Genomic DNA, 20,534 nt, shown 5'->3' on the forward strand with positions numbered 1-20,534 from the left:
AGATTCCTCAGAACCAGTACCAGGGTCCCTCCTAGACAGCATCCTGCCTGCCCTACGCTGCTGCTTAAGGGATAGGAAGGCTCCAGCACTGGCCGGGAGCAGGCTGCAGGCTGGGTGAGCATTGGGACTTTAATACACAGCACAACACTTGTAATGAAGGACGGGCAGGTGGAAACGCGGGCTGGAACGTTCCGCGGTCCAGGGAGTCAGTTGGAAAGTTAGGCTCAGGTGTCTCTCTCTCCAGAGCACTCAGTAGTAAGGCCTTCTGGGGTTGTTCTGTGGAAGGCCAAAGAGACAACAGGAAAGGGGTGAGCTCCTCCCACCCAACCCTCAGGGGCTGCTGAGCTGGCACCCCAGGTCAAGGAGGGGCCGCCTGGGAGAACTTGGGGTCCAGGGCGCACGCACCAGCGGGTTGGGCCGGAAGCGGTAGGCCAGCATCATCCTCTTGCGGAAGGCCTCATACTCATCATCCTCCTTGGAAAGCTCCGCCGGCCGGTCGATGCCAAAGCCAGCGCCGTCCACAGTGGTGGTGCCCCTGCAGGGGGCGATGGTGGGTGAGCAGGGCCCCGTGGAAGGGGGGGGGTGCCAGGCCTGGTGTGCTGGGCTGGAGACTGTTGCATGGGAGGGAGGGACCCAAGGTGGCTCAGGCTCCGCCCCTGCGTGGGGAGGAGAAGCCCAGAGTCTGGCGTATTGTGGCTCATGGCAGATGGCTCCTTAGGGACAGTTAGAGGCCATCTCTCGAAGGAGAGGTGGCAGCACAGGAACATTCTAGACAGGGGTCCTGCTGGGACAGCTCTGGCTGTTTCTGGGACTGGTTTCCGGGTCGCAGGGCCTTTGTGAGGCAGGGGTGGACCCATGTGCACCCATGGACACCCTCCCGGGCCTGAGACCTGGGGAGGAAGGAGTCTCTGGCTGGAGGGACAGGGCCCATGCCACCTCCCGTCTGTGGGGGCCACTCACTTGTTCACCGGGTTCTTGATGCCCTGGCCCTCTGAGCCCAGCCCCTCGCCCTCCTTCCAGCCCATCTTCATCAGCATCTGGTAGCCGATGTTCTCCACCGTCAGCTTGAACTCCTTGTATTCAGAGTAGTCGGGCTCCCGACCCTCCTGCAGCAGGGAGAGAAGGTAGCTGTCACCCACCAGGGCCACAGCCATCCTGGGCACAGCTTGGGCTCACAGAGCTGCCCCCTGCCTGGCCTCACCCAGTCTGGGGACCACCTGCCCATCTGACTCCTCCAGAAGAGCTTGAACTCCTCATCTTTCTCTGGGTCCCAGAGCCTTAAGGTGCTGAGCTCCCTGGCAGCCAGGTCAAAAGGGTTAAGGTAAGCCGGGCGTGGTGGCGCACGCTTGTAATCCCCGCGCTTGGGAGGCAGAGACAGGAGGATCGCGCAGGTTCGAAGCCAGCCACATGCGCTGGCTTAGGAGACCCTCTTTCCAAATAAAAAAGTAAAAAATAGGTCTGGGAGTGTAGCCCGGAGGTAGAAGGGCTTCCAGGAACCCCAGTACTGCAAAAAAAAAAAAAAAAAAAAAGATTAAGGTAGCTAGGTTACATGGGCTTTGCCTATCACGAGAAAGCCAAGACTTCACTGACAAAGAAAACCTTAAGTTCTAAGAGCAATCTTTTTTTTTTTTTTTTTTGAGATAGGGTCTTGCTATGCTGCCCACACTGGCCCTGAACTGCTAGGCTCCAGCTATTCTCCTGCCTCAGCACCCCCAGGGCACATGCCTGGCTTGAAAACAATTTATTATAGAGCTTGCTAGAAAGCTGTGAAGCCAGGAACTGTCATCCCAGTGACTCAGGAGGTTGAGGCAGGAGGACTGCAGGTTTGAGGCCAGCCTGGGCAACTCAGTGAGACTTGTCTCAATAAAATAAAAAGGCTGGGAGACTAGCTCAGTAGTAGCACACCCCTGGGTTCCATCCCAGGACTACAATGACAATACAAAAAGATGTGGTCGTTGGGGTTATACCTTGTTGGATAAGGTTACAGGAGACAAAACGACTTTCTAAGAAGCTTCAAGACAACACGGACGTACCCATCAACCATGTGCCTCCCAAGCCCCACGGCACGGGAGAACGCTGAGCTCTGTTCAGAGGAGGCCAGGCAGGCCAAGGGCTTTCTGTTGCAGAAATGCTCTGCCTGTGAACTGCACTTAATTGGCTCCACTGGAGGCACAATTTACCCCGCAGCCCCAGGAAATGTTTCTGAAGTGGCAGCTAAGCACTTATTTGCTAATTCCCTACAAAGACGGCATCTGTCACGAACAGATGCCTCTCTGGCAAGAGGGCTGGCTCCGGCTGCAAGCACAGGACGCAGACTCCCCAGGCTCCAGAGGGTGGGGAGGGTGCTTGCAGAGCGGCTGGCACAGAGGGGCTGTTGCTAGGGGCCTTGGGCCTCACCTTCAAGGCCTTGAATGTTTCCATGAACTTCTCCAGTTCATCAGGGGGCAGAAAGTCTCCGATGAAGTGCTTGCCCCGGCCCATCTTCGTCAGCTGCTCGGCCCACTCTGCACAAAGAGGCGGAAAGGTAAGGGGAAGGGGGTGGAGGCAGGCCAGCAGCCCTCGGGTGCAGGGTCAAGTCCTAGTGAAGCTTGCGGTCTGCGGACCCTTCCCCACAGGCAGCACTGCCAAGAGACCCTTCACACTGGGAAGGGTGGCACAGGCTTGTGATCCCAGTACTGAGTAGGCTGAGATGGGAAGATAAGAGGTTTGAGGCCAGCCTCAGCAACTTAGCGAGACCTTGTCTCAGAATAAAATATAAAATAGAGCTAGGGCAGCCACTGCCTATAATCTCAATACTTGTCAGGCAGAGAAAGGAGGACTGCAGGCTCCAGTGAGGACGGACTCAGCAACCTAGCAAGATCCTTTTTCCAAAAATATAAAAAGTAAGCCGGGCACGGTGGCGCGCGCTTGTCATCCCAGCACTCGGGAGGCTGAGACCAGAGGATTGCGGTTTGTGGACAGACTCAGCTACTTAGTGAGGCCCTCCGCAACTCAGTGAGACCCGGTTTCAAAGTAAAGAATAAAGCCGGGTGTGGTGGCGCACGCTTGTCATCCCCGCGCTTGGGAGGCGGAGACAGGAGGATCACGCAGGTTCGAAGCCAGCCTCACTGGCTTAAGAGAACCTGTTTCCAAATAAAAAATATAAAAATAGGTCTGGGAGTGTAACCTGGAGGTAGAAGGGTTCCATTCCCAGTACCAACAAAAAAATAAAAAAATAAAAATAAAAAATAATTAAAAAAAATAAGGCGGTGTGTGTGTGTGTGTGTGTGTGTGTGTGTGTGTGTGTGTGTGTGTGGCTTAGAGGTTGAATGCCTGAATTCCATCCCCAGACCTGCAAAAAAAAAAAAGTGTCTGTCTGTCTGTCTGTCTGTCTGTCTATCTATCTATCTATCTATCTATCTATCATCTCCATGTGTATGTGTGTGTGTGTGTGTGTATATGTTAAAAATTGGGCTGAGGGCATAGCTTGGAGGTAGAATGCTTCTGGGTATTTAATCCCCAGCAGCAAAAGAAAAAAAGGGTTGGGAGTATATCTCAGAGGTACAATGCCCCTGAGTTCAATCCCCAATGCCACAAAATAAATAAATACAGTAAAATAGGGCTGGGGTATGTATAGCTTGGAGGTAGAATGGCCCTGGTTTAATCTCTAGTATCAAATGTAAATAAAAAGAAGACCGGGCGTGGTGGTGCAGGCTTGTAATCCCAGTACTTAGGAGACAGGAGGATCACACAGGTTCAAAGCCAGCCTCAGCTACTTGGTGAGGCTCTCGGCAACTTAGTGAGACCCTGTTTCCAAATAAAATATAAAATAGGTTGGGGGTGTAGCCAAGAGGTAGAAGGCCACTGGGTTCCATCCCCAGTACCACAAAAATAAATAAATAAATAGAAAGTTTACTTCAAATATCTATGAACATTCATAGAAATTCATTCCCCTCTGCTTTACTCCACTGAGGAAACTAAGGCTCAGAAGGTCCAGTACAAACAGCCTGGGCCTGGACTGAGGCAGGTGAGTGGCGGCCTGGCCTACAGTGCTCGGGCTTCTCTCCTCCCTTCTCTATCCCCTGCCCAGCGTACCCCGCGTCTTGTCCATCTCCATGCGTCGTAGCTGGTGCTCCCAGGTGCCCAGCTCGCTGTCCACCTCCTCGTCGCTGTCGTAGCCGTGCTGGTGCTGCTGCAGCGCCTTCTCCCACAGCAGTTGCATGTCCTGCATCGCCCGCTTGTGCTGCATGATCATGTCGTACATCTGCTGCATCTGCAGGTGGAGCAGGCCCGTGAGCAGGAGTGGGGCGCCAGGAACACGCAGGGGCTCAGAAAGAGCGCAGACAGGCACCGAGTCCGCCTGAAACCCGGCATCACGCATGGCGGGCCCCGCTGCCCATGAAGGGGGCCTGGGCTCCTAGCACTGGGCGGCTGGGTGGGAGTGTTGCAGAATACAGGCCCGGAGGAGGGCCAGGGACGGGGACCCGAGACTGCTGGGCAGGGCTGAGCTCCTGGGAAGCAGCGCGGAAGCTGTTCCTGGCTGGGGGCTCCTGTCAGGCCGGGCCTCTCACCCCAGCACATCAGATACCCACTGGGCATCCTGCAGGTGGTCAGGGTGCCCTGCACTAACTAGGACCATTCTCAGCAGACCCAGAGGGGGCCGTGAAAGGGAAACAATGATGGAGACTATTGCAGGGTGGCAGGGAGCAGCCAGGAGCACAGGCTTCTGGGACTTCCCCCAGACTGCGACTGGGAGCCTCGGGGTGGCCTGTCTTCCCAGAAGCCTCGCGCTGCAAGGCCCTGAGCAGCCACAGAGATGGGGTGTTTGCTCCCCTGCGCCTCCCTCCCCCCCTCAGTCTTACCTCTTGCTGCTCCTTCAGCTGCTTCTTTTGGGCATCCGAAAGCTCCGTGACACCCACTAGACCCACGGGCTTCCCCTTCTCGTACCCGAGCCCCTTAAGGTCCTGAACTGTAAACCAAAGACACAGGGCGGTCAGTCGCCAGCATGCAGACGCGGTCAAGCTCTGGTGGGCTTGGCTGAGAGCTAACATCCAGCCCTCAGTGCAGAGGCCTGTGGATGGCAGGGGCTCCTGGCAGAGTCGTGAGTCACTGTGGCCTCCGGCTGCATGGGTGCTACGGCGCACCTGTGCCTCCCCTCCTTGAGACTGACCTCTCTAGAAAGGCTCTGACATCTCCTGGCTGCTGCACCCCAGGAACCAGGTCTGGGCCTCACTCTACATCATACAGCTAGTGGGTAATGGAATAGGGACTCCACACAGCCAAAGACAATAGCACAGAGACGTGTGGCTGTCACGTGCACGGCGTGTGCACACACCTGTGGGAGCGTGTGCGTACCCGGGCTCTGAGAATGCAGCACAGAAGCACCCGAAGTCGGGGCCCTTCCTCAGCTCCTAGGGAAGGCAGCTAACAATCCCCAGAGCTGCTGACATCTAATTTGGCAGTGGCTTCAGAACATGGCTGAAGCCAGCAACACTGATCCGTGAGATGACGCCAATGGCCCCATCTGAGTGGTTGAAACCAGCAGGTCTCTGGAGGAGAAGCCAGGCAGGGTGTGTGCAGAGACCTCCCTGGAGGGGGAAAAGTGATTTGCTTAACAAATAAATGTGCTGGGTTTGACCCCCAGCCCTGAAAAACAAAAATGAAAACACCCACAGCTGATATAAAAAATGAAAACACCCACAGCTGATATCAGACTGAAAGTCCCCCCCCCCAGATGTTGAACAAGACAAAGATGGCAACTTTCTGTGTGTGTGTGTGTGTGTGTGTGTGTGTGTGTGTGTGTGTGTGTGTGTGTATGTTACTAGGGATTAAACCTAGGGGCATTCACCTCTGAACTATACACCCAACCCTTTTTCTTTTTTGTTTTTGAAACAGGGTCTTGCTAGGTTGCTGAGTCTCACCGCTTGTTGGGGTTGTACTTGAATTTGCGATCCCCCTATCTCACCCACCCAAGTATTGGGATTACAGGTGTGTGCCACCATGCCCGGCAAGATTACCACTTTTGCCACTTACACACATCATGGCATTGGGAGTCCTAGTCAGAGCAATTAGGCAAGAAAAAAAAAATAAGTATCCAAATTGTAAAGGAAAAAGTATAACTTTCTTTTGGCAGATAACATGATTTTATACGCAGAAAGCCCTCCAGAATCCATACAAACACACACAAAATAAAACCCATTAGAACTAATAAGCAGCCAGGCGTGGTGGCCCACGCTTGTAATCCCAGTACTTGGGAGGCTAAGATAGGAGGATCACAGGTTCATAGCCAGCCTCAGCTACTTAGGCCCTCTGTGATTGAGACCCTGTTTCAAAATAAAGAATAAAAAATAGGGCTGAGGATACAGCTCAGTAGTGGAGCGTTTGCCCAGTATACACATGGCCTGAGTTCAATCCCTAGCACCACACTCACACAAAAAAATCAATTGTAGCCAGGGGTGGTAATGCACATCTGTAATCCCAGTACTTGGGAGGCTGAGACAGGAGTCTCAGAGGTTCAAGGCCAGCCTCACTAACTTAGTGAGACTCTGTTTCAAAATAAGAAATAAAAAGGACCAGGAGTGTAGCTTGGAGATAGAAAGGTAGAATGCCCCTGGTTCAATACCCAATACTTAAAAAGAAAAAAAAAGAAAAAAAAAAAGGAATAAATCACTTAGGAACAAATTTAACCAAGGAGTTATAAGATTTGTACAGTGAAAACTACAAAACATTGTTGGAAGAAATTAATGACAGGAATAGACAGTTCATGTTCATTGATTTAAGTATTGCTAAGGTGTCAGCATTATCCAAAGTGATTTAGAGATTCAATGTATTCCCTATCAAAATCCCAGTAGTGAGCCGGGTGTGGTGGCGCACGCTCGTCATCCCCGCGCTTGGGAGGCGGAGACAGGAGGATCGCGCTGGTTCGGAGCTAGCCGCGCTGGCTTAGGAGACCCTGTTTCCAAATAAAACATGTAAAAATAGGTCTGGGAGTGTAGCCCGGAGGTAGAAGGGCTTCCAGGAACCCCAGCACCACACACACACAAAAAAAATCCCAGTAGTGGGAATGCACCCATCATATGATTCGCCTTTACCACTCCTGGGCATCTTTCCAAAGGGGTTGAATCAGAGAACTACAGTAACATATGCATACCCCTGTTCACAGCAGCACAATTTGTAATAGCCAAAATGGGGAACCAACCTAGGTCTCCATCAACAGATGAATGGATTGCAAAAATTATGGGAAATACACACAATGGGATTCTACTCAGCTCTAAAAAAAGAAAAAAATCATGTCACTTGCAAGAAGATGGAAAAGACGTGGAGAACATTATGTTAACTGAGATCAGCCGAGCACAAAAAGAGAAGGGACTTATGTTTTCTCTAATATGCCTAAACTAGGGAGTGTTAGGGATACCAGAGGGACTCCAGACAATGGAGGAGAAACCTCAGCAATGCTAGAATGGAAGGGCGGGAGAGGACGAAGGCTGAGGTTGATTAACGAAGGAGCTACATCCGAATTTGTGTAAAAATATAAATACAGCATAATTAACCTGGACACTCATTGTTGGGGGGGGAGTATCAAGCATAGTCTGAATGTATGCCATTTTCAATATGTTCCACACAAGCCAGGCGTGGTGGCGCACGCTTTTAATCCCAACATTCGAGAGGCTGAGACAGGAGGATCGTGGTTCGTGGACAGCCTCAGCTACTTAGTGAGGCCCTCTGCAACTCAGTGAGACCCTGTTTCAAAATAGAATAAAAAAATTGGGCAGGGGGTATAGCTCAGAGGTCAAATACCTCTGGGTTCCATCCCCAGACCTGGGGGGGAAAAAAAAATATGTATTATATATATATATGTTCCACATAAATATAAAGAGAAAAAAATGAAAAAAATTACTCTTATGTTATCATTTTTAATAATCCAGTGCAATTAAAATAAGTACATCTATTATTAAAAATACATATAAAATTTAAAAATTGCAGTTGTGTTAGAAGAGATGGAAAAGCCCATGTGGAAATTCTTATGAAAACCCCAAATTGCCAAAATAATTTTGAAAAAGAAGAAATTTGGAAGACTCGCACTCCTGATTTCAAAACTTAATGCAGGGTGTATTCATTCGAGTCACCCCTCCATGCCAGTCTGGTATGGAGCTGTACCTATCCTCTGTATTTCTATCTTTTAATAAACTTCTTCTTTTTTTTTTTTTTTGTGGTACTGGGGTTCCTGGAAGCCCTTCTACATCCGGGCTACACTCCCAGACCTATTTTATATTTTTATTTGGAAACAGGGTCTCTTACGCCAGCGCGGCTGGCTTCGAACCTGCGCGATCCTCCTGTCTCCGCCTCCCAAGCGCGGGGATTACAAGCGTGCACCACCAACGCCCGGCAATAAACTTCTTTAAATCTTAAAAAAAAAAAAAAAAAACCTTAATGCAAAGCCGGGCGTGGTGGCGCACGCTTGTAATCCCAGTATTTGGGAGGCTGAGACTGGAGGATCGTGGTTCACAGACAGCCTCCACTACTTAGTGAGGTACTCCGTAACTTAGTGAGACTCTGTTTCAAAATAAAAGAAAAAAAACAGGGCAGGGGATGTAGGTTGGAGATCGAATGCCCCTGAGTTTCATCCCCAGACCCGCAAAACAAACAAACAAACAAACAAAAACTTAATGCAAAACTATAAGAGTCAAAGCAGTATGGTATTAGTATAAGGATAGAGATACCAACCAGGATAATAGCTCAGAAATAAACTTTGATGTCTATGGCCAGTTGATTTTTGTGTGAATGGGGTCCTGGGGATGGAAGCAGGGCTGCTATACCACTGAGCTATATCTCTAGCCTTTTATTTTTCTATTTTGAGACAGAGTCTTTTTAAGTTGCCCAGGCTGGCCTTGAAATTGCAATCCTCCTCTCCCAGCCTACCAAGTTGCTGGGATAACAGGTGTGTGTACCACACCTGGAAATTTATACTTTTTCATATAGGAAATGAGTATCCATGAGTTTCCATATCTGTGTGGGGTCCCGAACCAACACCTGTGGACACCGAGGGGTGACTATTCAGCCACAGAAAGGAACAATACGGTGGCATGTGCTAAAATGCAGATGGACCGCGATGACTTGCCCAGTGCAAAGGCCAGACCCACCTGACAGAGGCGAAGGGGAGGTGTCCGCATCCCTCTGCACCAGCTCGGCTGGAGGCAGCTCCACTTTGTCTTCCTCCGGCCCCCACCGGCTTTTACGCTTCCTCTTCACAGTGGCTGTGGGTGCTGGCTTCCCGGGGGCGGCGGGCACAGGGGTCGACAGGGCGGGGCAGGAGGCGGCTGGGTGCGAAGACCCCAAGGGGACTTCGGGGGGCACCTTGTGCTTCAGGCTGGAGTCAGGTGCCATGAGGGGAGCGGTGGGGCCTGCCCTAGCTTTCCGGAACTCCTCCAGCTTCTGCCGATAGTATTTGTATCCTTGGCTGTTGGGTTCATATAGAAAGCTGCAAAGGAGAGTCAGTGGAGGACACCATCAGATGGGCCTGAGATCCCTGAGCTGATTCTGGACAGAGGCAGCTTGCCTTGCGTGTGCCCAGGGTGTGATTGTCCTGTGACCCTCACTCTGGCAGCTAAAGTACGAGAACAACGTGAGGTGCCACGACCTCTTTTGACACCCCTCTCTCAACCCAGGGCCACTCTGAATCTCCACCAGCCTCTCTTGGTGAGACCATCACCAAGCCTCCTGCTTTAGAGCAAAAGAAACAGGTACTTGCCCTCACACTTCCCACCCTGTGAGGAATGCTGCCTTCACACCACAAACTCCCAAACTGTGAGGAGACCTCAGAGGCCAAGGAGGGCAGAGAGATGCTTCCTGAACCTAGTAACGTCTCCGACGCTACCAGAAAGAGCAGGCGCACCCCAGACAGACAGAGAACACACAGAACAGCGGAATGAACCAGGGACCTGGACTTGGACTCCAGTCCCACTTGAAGAGGGAATCCTTGGAGCGGAAGCCCAGACTCTCTGGAAACCACAGGTCCTCTTGGTCCTCACCCAGCCTAGGAGCAGAGGAGGTGGTACTTGGTTTTGAGCCAGGACTGAGGCCACAAGAGGCTTTGGCCAGTTTAGCACTTGCCAGCTTCTCTCAGACTAAACACGTCTACAGCCAACGGTCCTCCCTCTGGGGTCCACACCAGAGGGAAGTCATGGGCCAGCTCCATGTGGCAAATGGCTGGGAAAGGCCTAAATGTGTGCAGATCGTAGGTTGCACAGCCCTGGAGAAGAGAGTGGACCTGCACTTGTGAGCTTGGAGGGATGCTCAGCACACAGTGTACTAGAACTCAAACTGCAGCATGGAGAGGAGTCTGGCTTATACTTAGGAACCTGGAGGGAGGCGCAGCACAAGGCTGTGCCATTATCACCAACTGCAGCACTGGAGAAGGGGCTGGGTCTGCACTTAGAAATCAGGAGGGAGACTCAGCACAAGGCTGTGCTCTAACACAAGTGCAGTTATCCCCTCTGCCCCCGCCATATCCTCTAAGGACCGGTTCCAGGAACCCTAGAGGATACTAAGATCCACAAGGATGGACAAATCCCTTATATAAGATGGCATAAGCTTTCCAAAGAATCTGTGCACATCCTCCTAGGTTCATTTCTACATTACTTACAATGCCTAATACAACATAAATGCTCTGCATGTAGTTGCTAAACTGTATTGTACAAGCTGGGCGTGGTGCCGCACGCTTGCTATCCCAGCATTTGGGAGGCTGAGACCTGGAGGATCGCGGTTCGCGGACAGCCTCAGCTACTTAGTGAGGCCCTCTGCAACTCAGTGAGACCCAGTTCCAAAATAAAGAATAAAAAATAGGTCTGGGGGAGTAGCTCGGAGGTAAAATGCCCCTGGCTTCCATCCTCAGTTTAAAAAAAAAAAAAAATTGAGCTGGATGTAGTGGTGCATGGTTGTAATCCCAGCATTTGGGAGGCTGAAACAGGAGGATTGCAGTTTGCAGGCAGCCTCAGCTACTTAGTGAGGTTCTTTGCAACTCAGTGAGACTCTGTTTCAAAATAAAGAATAAAAAACTGGGCAGGGGGTGTAGCTTGGAGGTCAAATGCCCCCTGGGTTCCATCCCCAGACCCGCAAAACAAAAACAAACAAAACTGTGCAAGTCAGGTGTACTAGCACACATCTGTGATCCCAGCTACTCAGGAGGCTGAGGCAGGAAGATTGAAAGGTAGAGGTCAAGCCTGGGAAACTAAGCAAAATCCTGTCTTAAAATAAAAAATGGCCGGGTGTGGTGGCACAGGCTTGTAATCCCGGCACTTGGGAGGCTGAGACAGGAGGATTGCACAGGTTCAAAGCCATTTAGGGAGACCCTGTTTCCAAATAAAGTATAAAATAGGTCTGGGAGTATAGCCAGAAGGTAGAAAAGCCCCTGGGTTCCACCCCCAGCACCACCAAAAATAAATAAATAAATAAACAAACAAACAATGAAAAAAGCTGGGGGTGGGACTTGGTGGTAGAGTACCCTTGGGTTTAATCCTAGTACCTCATAAAGACCTTCCATGCAGACAGAAGGCCAGAAGAGGGGTCAAAGCAGCACCTCTCTGACACCAGGAGGAAGGCTGGGCCAGGGGCCGGCCACTGACTCACTGACCCGGTAGATCCCTGGACACCGGTCCTGCTTGGAATTCCATAATCTCACCCACATTTCCTGCAACAGACAGCCATAGTTGGTGTCTACCTATAATGACTGAAACTTTTTTTTTTAGGTACTGGGAATTGAACTCGGGGGCATTCTATCTCGAAGCCACATTACCAGCACTGTTGTTTTACTTATTTGGAAACATGGCCTCACTAAGTAGCTGAGGATGGCCTTGAACCTGGATCATTTTGTCTCAGCCTCCCAAGTGAATACAAAAGTACTGGGAATAAAAGCATGCTACCATGCCCAGTTTAAATTTTTTATTTAAATCCACTTTTCTTCGGGTGTGGTGGTGCATGCTTGTAATCCCAGCATTTGGGAGGCTGAAACAGGAAGATTGAAGTTCGTGGCCAGCCTCAGCTACTACTTAGTGAGGCCCTTTGCAACTCAGTGAGATCCTGTTTCGAAAATAAAGAATAAGAAATAGGGCTGGGGTTGTAGCTCGGGGGTAGAATGCCCTTGAGCTTCATCCAGTACCGTAAAATCAATCAATCAATCAATCAATCCATCCATCCATCCAATTAAGTATACAAAGAAAAGGCTAGTAATGTTGGAGGGCACAGAGTTGGGATCACAGATCGGTGGTCATCAGTGCAAACCTAAGACTCAGGGCATGAGGGAGGGTCCTCTCATCCCTGGCAGACCCTTCCCTGAGTTCCAGACCCAAGCACAATTCAGACCCCATGACGTGAAACACCCTGCACTGTGCCAGTGGAGCCCTGGCCATCCCTGTTCCTGGCCCCCAAGCCTCACTGGCCCCAGCCTCAATGGGGCCACTGCCCACATGCTGGCATGTATGAGCACCTCCCCCTACCTCACCAATGACCCTGGAAGCACAGCCAGCCCACTACTCCTTGCTCAGATCCTGCGGAGGCTCCAGTGACACCTGAGCCTGGAGGCCTGGCCTGGCAGCTCTACAGTCCGCCTGCACCTGGGACCTGTGCGGCTTCAGGCCCGCACAATACCTCTTCCCAATACCCTCTCGTAGCAGCTAGTGCGGCAACTCCCATGAGGTGAACACGTCAGGCTGGGGTTATGCTGCCCAGCATCCACTCCCAAGTCCCCAAATAAACCTGCCCAGACTGCTGTCCCACACCGTCACATCTCCTGAGTTGGGACTCATCTTACGAGACACTAAAGTGTCCTCGCAGGTCCCCTTGGCCAGTCCCCGCCCCACAGCAGGGGTTGTGACCAGTACTTCAGCCTCCCTCTGCATAGCACAGGGTACAAGAGCAGGCAAACAGAAACCCAGCCCCCAGGGCTCAGGGTGACCGCCTGGCTGGGGTCAGCAGGGAGGCCAGGCTGCTGTCACCTGTCCCTCTGGGGGACCTGCACAGAGGCTGGGGGTTTCCATCCCTTCTTGTGAAGGGAAAATCCTAAGAACATATACAGTACAAACAGTTCTTTGAGTCTCCTCCAGGGGCCATCTGTCACAGAGGAAGCCAGGCACACATGAGGCTTTCTCCATAAGGCCCTTAACTAACACAAGTCTGTGCGCCTGCCTCAGGCTATTCAGGGGAGCCACGTGCACCTGGGAAATGCCACCGAGGTGCAGAGCTCTGCGTCAGAAACTCCCCGGCCAGGTCATGGACTGTGCATGCCGAGCCTGGGTCCTCATGTGTAGGGGCGGCACAGGGGTGAGGGTCACCCCTTACCTGAATGCCTGGTTCTCTCGGTTGTTCTGGAGGGCGATGGTTTCCACCTCAGGACCCCCGTCTGCTATGAACCTGGCCAACTTTTCTGCAAGGTTCTTGGCCTCTTCGTCCTCTGGGGGTGAAACTTTAAGCAGGCTGTCAGTACTGAGCTCAACTCACCACACCCAACAGCCTATTTCCTGCTAAGAACCCCACAGGCAACAAGTGGGGTTTAGTTTAGGAATGATGCAAAGAGAAACAGGCAAACGGGAATCAGATTACTGCACTGGGACCAAACACAGAGTTAATATTACAAAGTACCCCCCCACCCCTCCCCTTCCCACCCCAACGGCTACAGGGGCTTTGGACTCCAGTCAAGATAAGGGGCCAGGACACAAGGGCGGGAGGTCCTAGACCTTACACCCAGTTTATCCCTAGGCCTTAGGGTGGGGGCTCTCCTGAGGAGAGGGTCAGGGCAAGGCCCGCAAATGACACAGTGCACTTTTTGTGTGTATGGTACTGGGGATTGAACCCAGGGACTTTTTACCTCTGAGCTACACTCCCAGCCCTATTTTACTTCATAAAGCAAAACAGGCCCTCACTAAGTTGCTGAAGCTGGCGGCAAATCTGTGATCCTCTATCTCAGCCTCCCAAGTACTGGGGTTACAGGTGTGCACCACCATGGCTGGCTGATACAGTGCACTTGTGGTTGTGTTCAGACCGAACATCGGTTCCTGCTGCCCGCCAGCCCTTGGCGAGTGGGATTTCACACCTCAGACTCCAGCTGTCTTTGTCCCCAGCCCCTCCCTCAGTATGGGGCACCACACCCCTCGTAATGTGTCCTCAAGTGCCTGGCACGAGGCTGGGGCTCATTAGCTCACATGCACACAGCTGAGCTCCTGGACAAAGCCTCAACCTGCCGCCAGCATCTAAGTGACCCAGGGACCAGGCTTCTGAGTGCTGGTGGGGGTGTCAGCCCCATCCCACAGTGGCCTCCAGGAACCCATGGGCCCATCCTGGGGTGCAGAACTGCCTGCCCCCCTGTCCACCTACCTTTCTGAGGGGCTGTCTGTGCCTTCTGTGCTTCCTTTCTTATCTCGGCCACTTTCTTTCTGTAGTAGAGGAATTCCCTGCTATTCTTATCGTGCAAAAATCTAGATAGGAAGAGATTTATAACAGAGAGGAGACTGGACTTTAGTGCCAGTAAAGTACATGGCTTCTACCATGCAAAAGCAGGTTGCTGGGCAGAGTCTGTATCACACAGGAAGCCAGTGTGACCCCTGGTGTGAATTAAAGTGCTCGGCACAGTGCCCAGCCCATGCCAGTGGGCGCCAGCCCCAGGGACCACTTTATAGACACATTCGCATAAGACATACACGGCAAACAGTCAGATGGCCACAGCCCACCACCCGGGCGCTACTCACGTGAACGCCGGGTTATCCTTGTAGTCCTCCATAGCTACTCTTTCTAACTCGGGGCCTCCTTCTGCCACAAAGCGGGCCAATTTCTCTATCACTTTTCGAGTCTCGGCTCCCTCTGGGGGTGAAACTTTAAGGAGGCTGTCAGTACTGGGGTTCAACTCACACACCCCACAGTCAATAGGCACAATCTCTCTACAGACCACAACGACAGAGGAGGGTGGGGGAAAGAAAATCGTGAGGCGGGTATGGTCGCCAGGCATCCCAGGTCCACACACAAGGCGCGGTCATGAGGGGGAGTTGGCCTCTGGGGAGAAGTGAGAGCCTCCCATGGGCCACATCCATTCCCAGGCTGGAAGGGGGCTGTTGGGAAGCATATCTGGCCTCCCCTGGTTTGGGGCATGTTTTGGAGAGAGGAAAAGCCTAAACCTTTTCTTTATTTACCAGTTGTCAGTATAATACATCGCTTCCCTTTCATCCTTCAAAGGTGACATTTTCTTTTAAGAATATCCTCACAAACTGATTTAAACACATTAGATGGTTTTCGGTCTGTTCTATTAACTTCATCACAGAAGCTCCGTGGCCAGTGGAGTCTCTTCGAGCCAATGGCTGAGAACTGTGGGTACAACCCAGGAGTCTCTGATGGCTGCCTTGCCATCTGCAGGACAGGGCGCTCCAGGGTCATCTCAAACACTTCCTGCCGAGCCCCAGAGCCATCTTGCCAACATCTGGGCTCAACCATTATATTGGGACTGTGTCAGTGAACAAAGCTACAAAAACACATTTTTCTTTTTTTTTTTTGGGTGGTACTGGAGACGAAACCCAGGGGCATTCTATCTCCAAGCTACAACCCAACTCTATTTCCTATTATTTTGAAACAGGGTCTCACTGAGTTGCAAAAGGCCTCACTAAGTAGCTGAGGCTGAGGCTGTCTATAAACGCACGTCCTCCTTTCTCAGCCTCCCAAATGCTGGGATTGTAAGCATGCACCACCACGCCCGGCTTACAAAAATACATCTTTTTTTTTGGTGGTACTAGGGGTGGAACCCAGAGGCTTTCTACCTCTGGGCTATACTCTCAGACCTATTTTATATTGTATTTGGAAATAGGGTCTCACTAAGTTGCTGAGAGCCTCACTACACAGCTGAGGCTGGCTTTGAATCTGTGTAATCCTCCTGTCTCAGCCTCCCAAGCACAGGGATTACAAGTGTGCGCCACCACGCCCAGAAAAAATACATTTTTTATTTTTTATTTATTTATTTTTTGCAGGTCTGGGGATGCAACCCAGAGGCATTTGACCTCTGAGCTATATACCCCTACCCTATTTTTTATTCTTTATTTTGAAACAGGGTCTCACTAAGTTACAGAGGGCCTCACTAAGTAGCTGAGGCTATCCACGAACCGCGATCCTCTGGTCTCAGCTTCCTGAATGCTGGGATTACAAGTGTGCATCACCACACCCAGCTAAAAATCATTTCTATACATAAATTATCCTCTTTTGAGCCGCATGGAGTCTGCTTTTGCCTGCCTACCTGTCTTTCTTTCCTTCTTTTCGTGGTACTGAGGCTTGAACCCAGGGGCATTCTACCTCCGAGCTACACCCCCGGCCCTATATTTTATTGGGGATGGAACCCAGGGGCACTCACCTCCGAGCTACACCCCTGCCCTTCTTTTTATTCTTTATTTTGAAACAAGGTTTCACTGAGTTGCAGAGGGCCTCACTAAATAGCTGAGACTGTCTGCAAACCGCAATCTTCCGGTCTCAGCCTCCCAAATGCTGGGATTACAAGTGTGTGCCACCCCGCCTGGCTTATAATTTATTCTTTATTTTGAAACAGCATCTCACTAAGTTGTGGAGGGCTTAAGTAGCTGAGACTGGCTGCGACCCATGATCCTCCTGTCTCAGCCTCCCAAGTACTGGGATTACAAGCATGCCACCACGCCCAGATGCTTTTGTATTTCTTGCTGGCCTATTTCTGAGGCCAAGTCTGTGTGCTGCTACACGTATCACATCCCTTTTATGAGATTCAAAGGAGAAACTTCCTGCTGAACCTGTGGCTCATCTTATTTTCCTTGTTGCTTGGGCTGCTGGGAAGCCAGGGGCGTATAGCCTGAGGAGGGCCCTGCAAGGTCCCGGCGGCATTCTCTGCCTGACTCTCTCCTGGCATGGTCCCGGCGGCATTCTCTGCCTGACTTTCTCCTGGCATCACCATCTTGCTTTGCTCAGCAAGAACCTCCCTCCTCCCCAACTTGGTGGCTTTTTATAGAAGCAGGTGCCTTCCTGAAGCCATGTCATAGGTAGCCTGACAGGCTTGAGGGATTACAACGCAGCAGTTCCCAGCAGGATGCTGTAGAGCTCCCTGGAAGACCACCTGCCCAGCTCACACTCTGACCAATGGCTTGATGGTCTGGCACCAGCATGGGCCTGGAGGCTATCACTGCTAACTGTTCAGCTTCTTTGGTCTGTCCTTGCTGGCAAAGTGGAGTGACCATGGGGCCAAGCCTGCCTATGACACAGGCCCTTCTTTGAATGTGGGTGGGGCTGGGCTAACTCGGGGTGCTGCCGCAGCTACCCTCTGCCTTACACTGTGAGGCCTAGAAAAGCTCACCTGAGACCAAGGTCATCCTTCCTCAGGCTGGAGGAGAGGGCCATCCTACCTCAGGCCCAAACCGGTGTGGACTGGGAACCCAGTGAGGAGCAGCCCTTCTGGAATCCAGCTCTTCAGGAATGCCACAGCTGGACAGACTTGGAAGCTCCTCCCCAAGTCAGATAAGAAGGGACATAGGATGCCCTCTTCTCTCTAGTGGACATTCCTGGGACAGGCCAAGACATGCCCACACAATGCTGCCCAGGCGCCCCTCAGGCCGTCCCTGAAACTTTGCTCACTAACTCCTTGGCTCTGCTCATCCTATCCAGCCCACAGCTCACCCCAGAGGCTGGGGGCTGCTGACCACAACCCAAGCCCCACCACCCTAGCAGCACCTGCTGTGGACCCAGGCCCACGGGGGAGCTACAGGATGGTTGGGGAGGAGGGTATTGACCCTGCAACCTACCTTTGATCTCCAGCCACTGCTCGCAGTCCTCCTCTTCCTCCTCGTCAGGAGACTGGAAGACACTGGGCCGGTGTGCGACGGGGAGCTGCTTGGCATGGGAGTAGTTCTTCACCTGGCCGAGCGGGCTGCTTAGGCCCAGGCTTGCCCGCTTATTGAGCAGGAGGGTCCTCTTTCCAGTGCTGGGGGTGGGCGTGCTGGGGGTGGCGCTGGGAGGGGTGTCTTGAGAAGGAAGGAGAGACACATTTGAGGTCGGCAGTGTGCATCTCTTAACCTCTCATCTAACCGGTGTGCTGGGGGTCCTACACTGTGATCAAAGAGGAGACCACCCTGATCTACAGGTGAGATCGAGGATTAGGGAGAAATGGCCTTCCTTGGCCAGAAGAGGACATGGCTGGGGTTCTTCAGGGAGCAGCTCTGCTCTGAAATGGTGCTATACTTAGAGCCCTGGGAATCTTCACTCTTCTGAGCCCCACCTAGTTCACAACCATGCCTCAGATGGCCCAGGCCCTGGGCCCAGGCTGACTGGTGAGAGCCAGTGTGCTGAGTGTTCTCACCCAAGACTTCATGGGTAAAGGATTCAACCACTTCTCTCTCTGTGTGGACCAATTTCTCAGCTCTTCCCTAGGAAACCTGACAAGGTTGAAGGTCAGCTGTTCCACCAGCAAAGCCTTATGACAGTGAGCTATGGTAGGTGACTGCACAGCCACAGACTCAGGGGCTGCCCTGGGTGGTGATTATCGTACCTGGCACATGCCACGGCCTCCTAAGGGCCAGGTGCCCCCAGCCTACGGACAGAGGGCCCGCTCCTTAAACCTGGGCTACCACAGAGTGGAGGGTACTGAGGACGGTGTTGGGGCATAATCACGAGGGCCTGGAGATGGTGCCTCTAACCTAAGCCGCACCTTCTCCAAGGACCCAAAGGGGAAGTAGCATTCATGCAGGCAAGATGGGGCATCTGATGGCTTCAGACAGAGACCTGACTTTACTGGGGGGCGGTCTGGACCTATCTAAACCTCAGTTTCTCCATTGTCAAGTAGGGTGGTAACCAGCTACATGCTGCTTACAGACACTGACCTATACATATCATCTAGAGCTAAGAAGAATCATTAAAAAGAAAGGTACACAGCTGGGCGTGGGGCGCACGCTTGTAATCCCCGCACTTGGGAGGCTGAGACAGGAGGATCATGGTTCTCTGATAGCCTCAACTACTTAGTGAGGTCCTTTGCAACTCAGTGAGACCCTGTTCCAAACTAAATAATTAAAAAATGGGGCTAGGGGTGTCGCTCGGAAGTAGAATGCCCCTGGGTCCTCAGTACCCCCCACACACAAAAAGAAAGAAAGAAAGAAAGAAAGAAAGAAAGAAAGATAGAAAGAAAGAAAAGAAAAGAAAAGAAAAGAAAAGAAAAGAAAAGAAAGGAAGGAAGGTAGGTAGGTAGGTAGGTAGGTAGGTACAGCTGAGAGCCGGGCGTGGTGGCACATGGTTGTAATCCCTGCACTTGGGAGGCTGAGACAGGAGGATCGCGCAGGTGCGAAGCCAGCCTCAGCTACTTAGTGAGGCTCTAAGCAACTTAGTGAGACCCTGTTTCCAAATAAAAAATAAAATAGGTCTGGGAGTATAGCCCGGAGGTAGAAAGCCTCTGGGTTCCACCCCCAGTACCACCAAAAAAAAAAAGAAAGAAAGAAAGAAAGAAAGAAAGAAAGAAAGAAAGAAAGAAAGAAAGAAAGAAAGAGCTGGGCGTAGTGACACATACAATTGTAATCCCAGTACTTGGAAGGCTGAGATAGGAGGTTTTGGGACAGCCTCAGCTATTTAGTGAGGCCCTCTGCAACTTACTGAGATCCTGTTTCAAAATAAAAGAATAAAACCTAGGGCTGAGGGTGTAGCTTGGAAGTAGAATGCCCCTGAGTTCCATCCTCAGTACCAAAAAAACAAAAACAAAACAGAAAGGTACATCCAGGCAGGGTGGAACAGACCTGTAATCCCAGCTGATCAACAGAATTATGCAGGAAGTTCACAAGTTCGAGACCAGCCTGGGAAACTTAGTGAGAACCTGTCTCAAAATATAATACAAAGGAGCCGGGCGTGGTGGCGCACGCTTGTAATCCCCGCGCTTGGGAGGCTGAGACAGGAGGATCGCACGGGTTCACAGCCAGCCTCTGATGGCTTAAGAGACCCTGTTTCCAAAAACATATATATATATATATATATATATATAATAGGTCTGGGAATATAGCCCAGAGGTAGAAGGTCCCTGGGTTCCATCCCCAGTACCACCAAAAAACAAAAACAAAAAAATATATATATAATAAAAAGAACTTGAGGCACAGCTCAGTGGTAGAGCTCTTGCCTAATATGTGAGCGAGCCTGGGTTCCATCCCCAATGACGTTAAAAATAAAGACAAAAAAAGGGCTTGGAACAAAATGGTTTGTTATTATTTGGGTAAGCACTCTGAAACAGTGGCACATACTAGGTGACAGGACAATCAGGACTGTCAGCAACACCACAATCGGTGGACAGTGAACTCCTCTAAGAAAGGGTATTGTAATTCCAGTACCTGGGAGGCTGAGACAGGAGGATAGCAGGTTTGAGGACAGCCTCAGCAAGTAGTGAGACCCATCAACCTAGTGAGACTATTTCAAAAATTAAAAAATAAAATGTCCTGGGGTTGAATTCCCAGACACACACACACACACACACACACACACACACACACACACACACACACACACGAGAGAGAATGTGAGAGCTTCAGCTGGGAGTGTAGCTCGGA

At 51.4% G+C, this 20,534-nt stretch overlaps 1 protein-coding gene across 1 annotated transcript in view; it reads right to left on the reverse strand.

Annotated features, from left to right (window-relative positions):
* Positions 1-249: 249 nt before the first annotated feature.
* Positions 250-20,534, reverse strand: part of SUGP1 (SURP and G-patch domain containing 1) — a gene marked incomplete at both ends in the record, with an annotated part of 31,734 nt that continues 11,449 nt past the window's right edge. The window contains 11 exons of the mRNA XM_080715286.1: positions 250-276; positions 406-535; positions 961-1,106; positions 2,398-2,504; positions 4,075-4,252; positions 4,842-4,948; positions 9,120-9,457; positions 13,312-13,435; positions 14,344-14,444; positions 14,715-14,838; positions 17,763-17,981. Coding sequence (XP_080571412.1) covers positions 250-276; positions 406-535; positions 961-1,106; positions 2,398-2,504; positions 4,075-4,252; positions 4,842-4,948; positions 9,120-9,457; positions 13,312-13,435; positions 14,344-14,444; positions 14,715-14,838; positions 17,763-17,981 — 1,601 coding nt within the window. The remainder of the gene's footprint in view (positions 277-405; positions 536-960; positions 1,107-2,397; positions 2,505-4,074; positions 4,253-4,841; positions 4,949-9,119; positions 9,458-13,311; positions 13,436-14,343; positions 14,445-14,714; positions 14,839-17,762; positions 17,982-20,534) is intronic.

Source organism: Muscardinus avellanarius (assembly GCF_963383645.1).
Source record: "Muscardinus avellanarius genome assembly, chromosome: 18".
Classification (NCBI taxonomy): Eukaryota; Metazoa; Chordata; class Mammalia; order Rodentia; family Gliridae; genus Muscardinus; species Muscardinus avellanarius.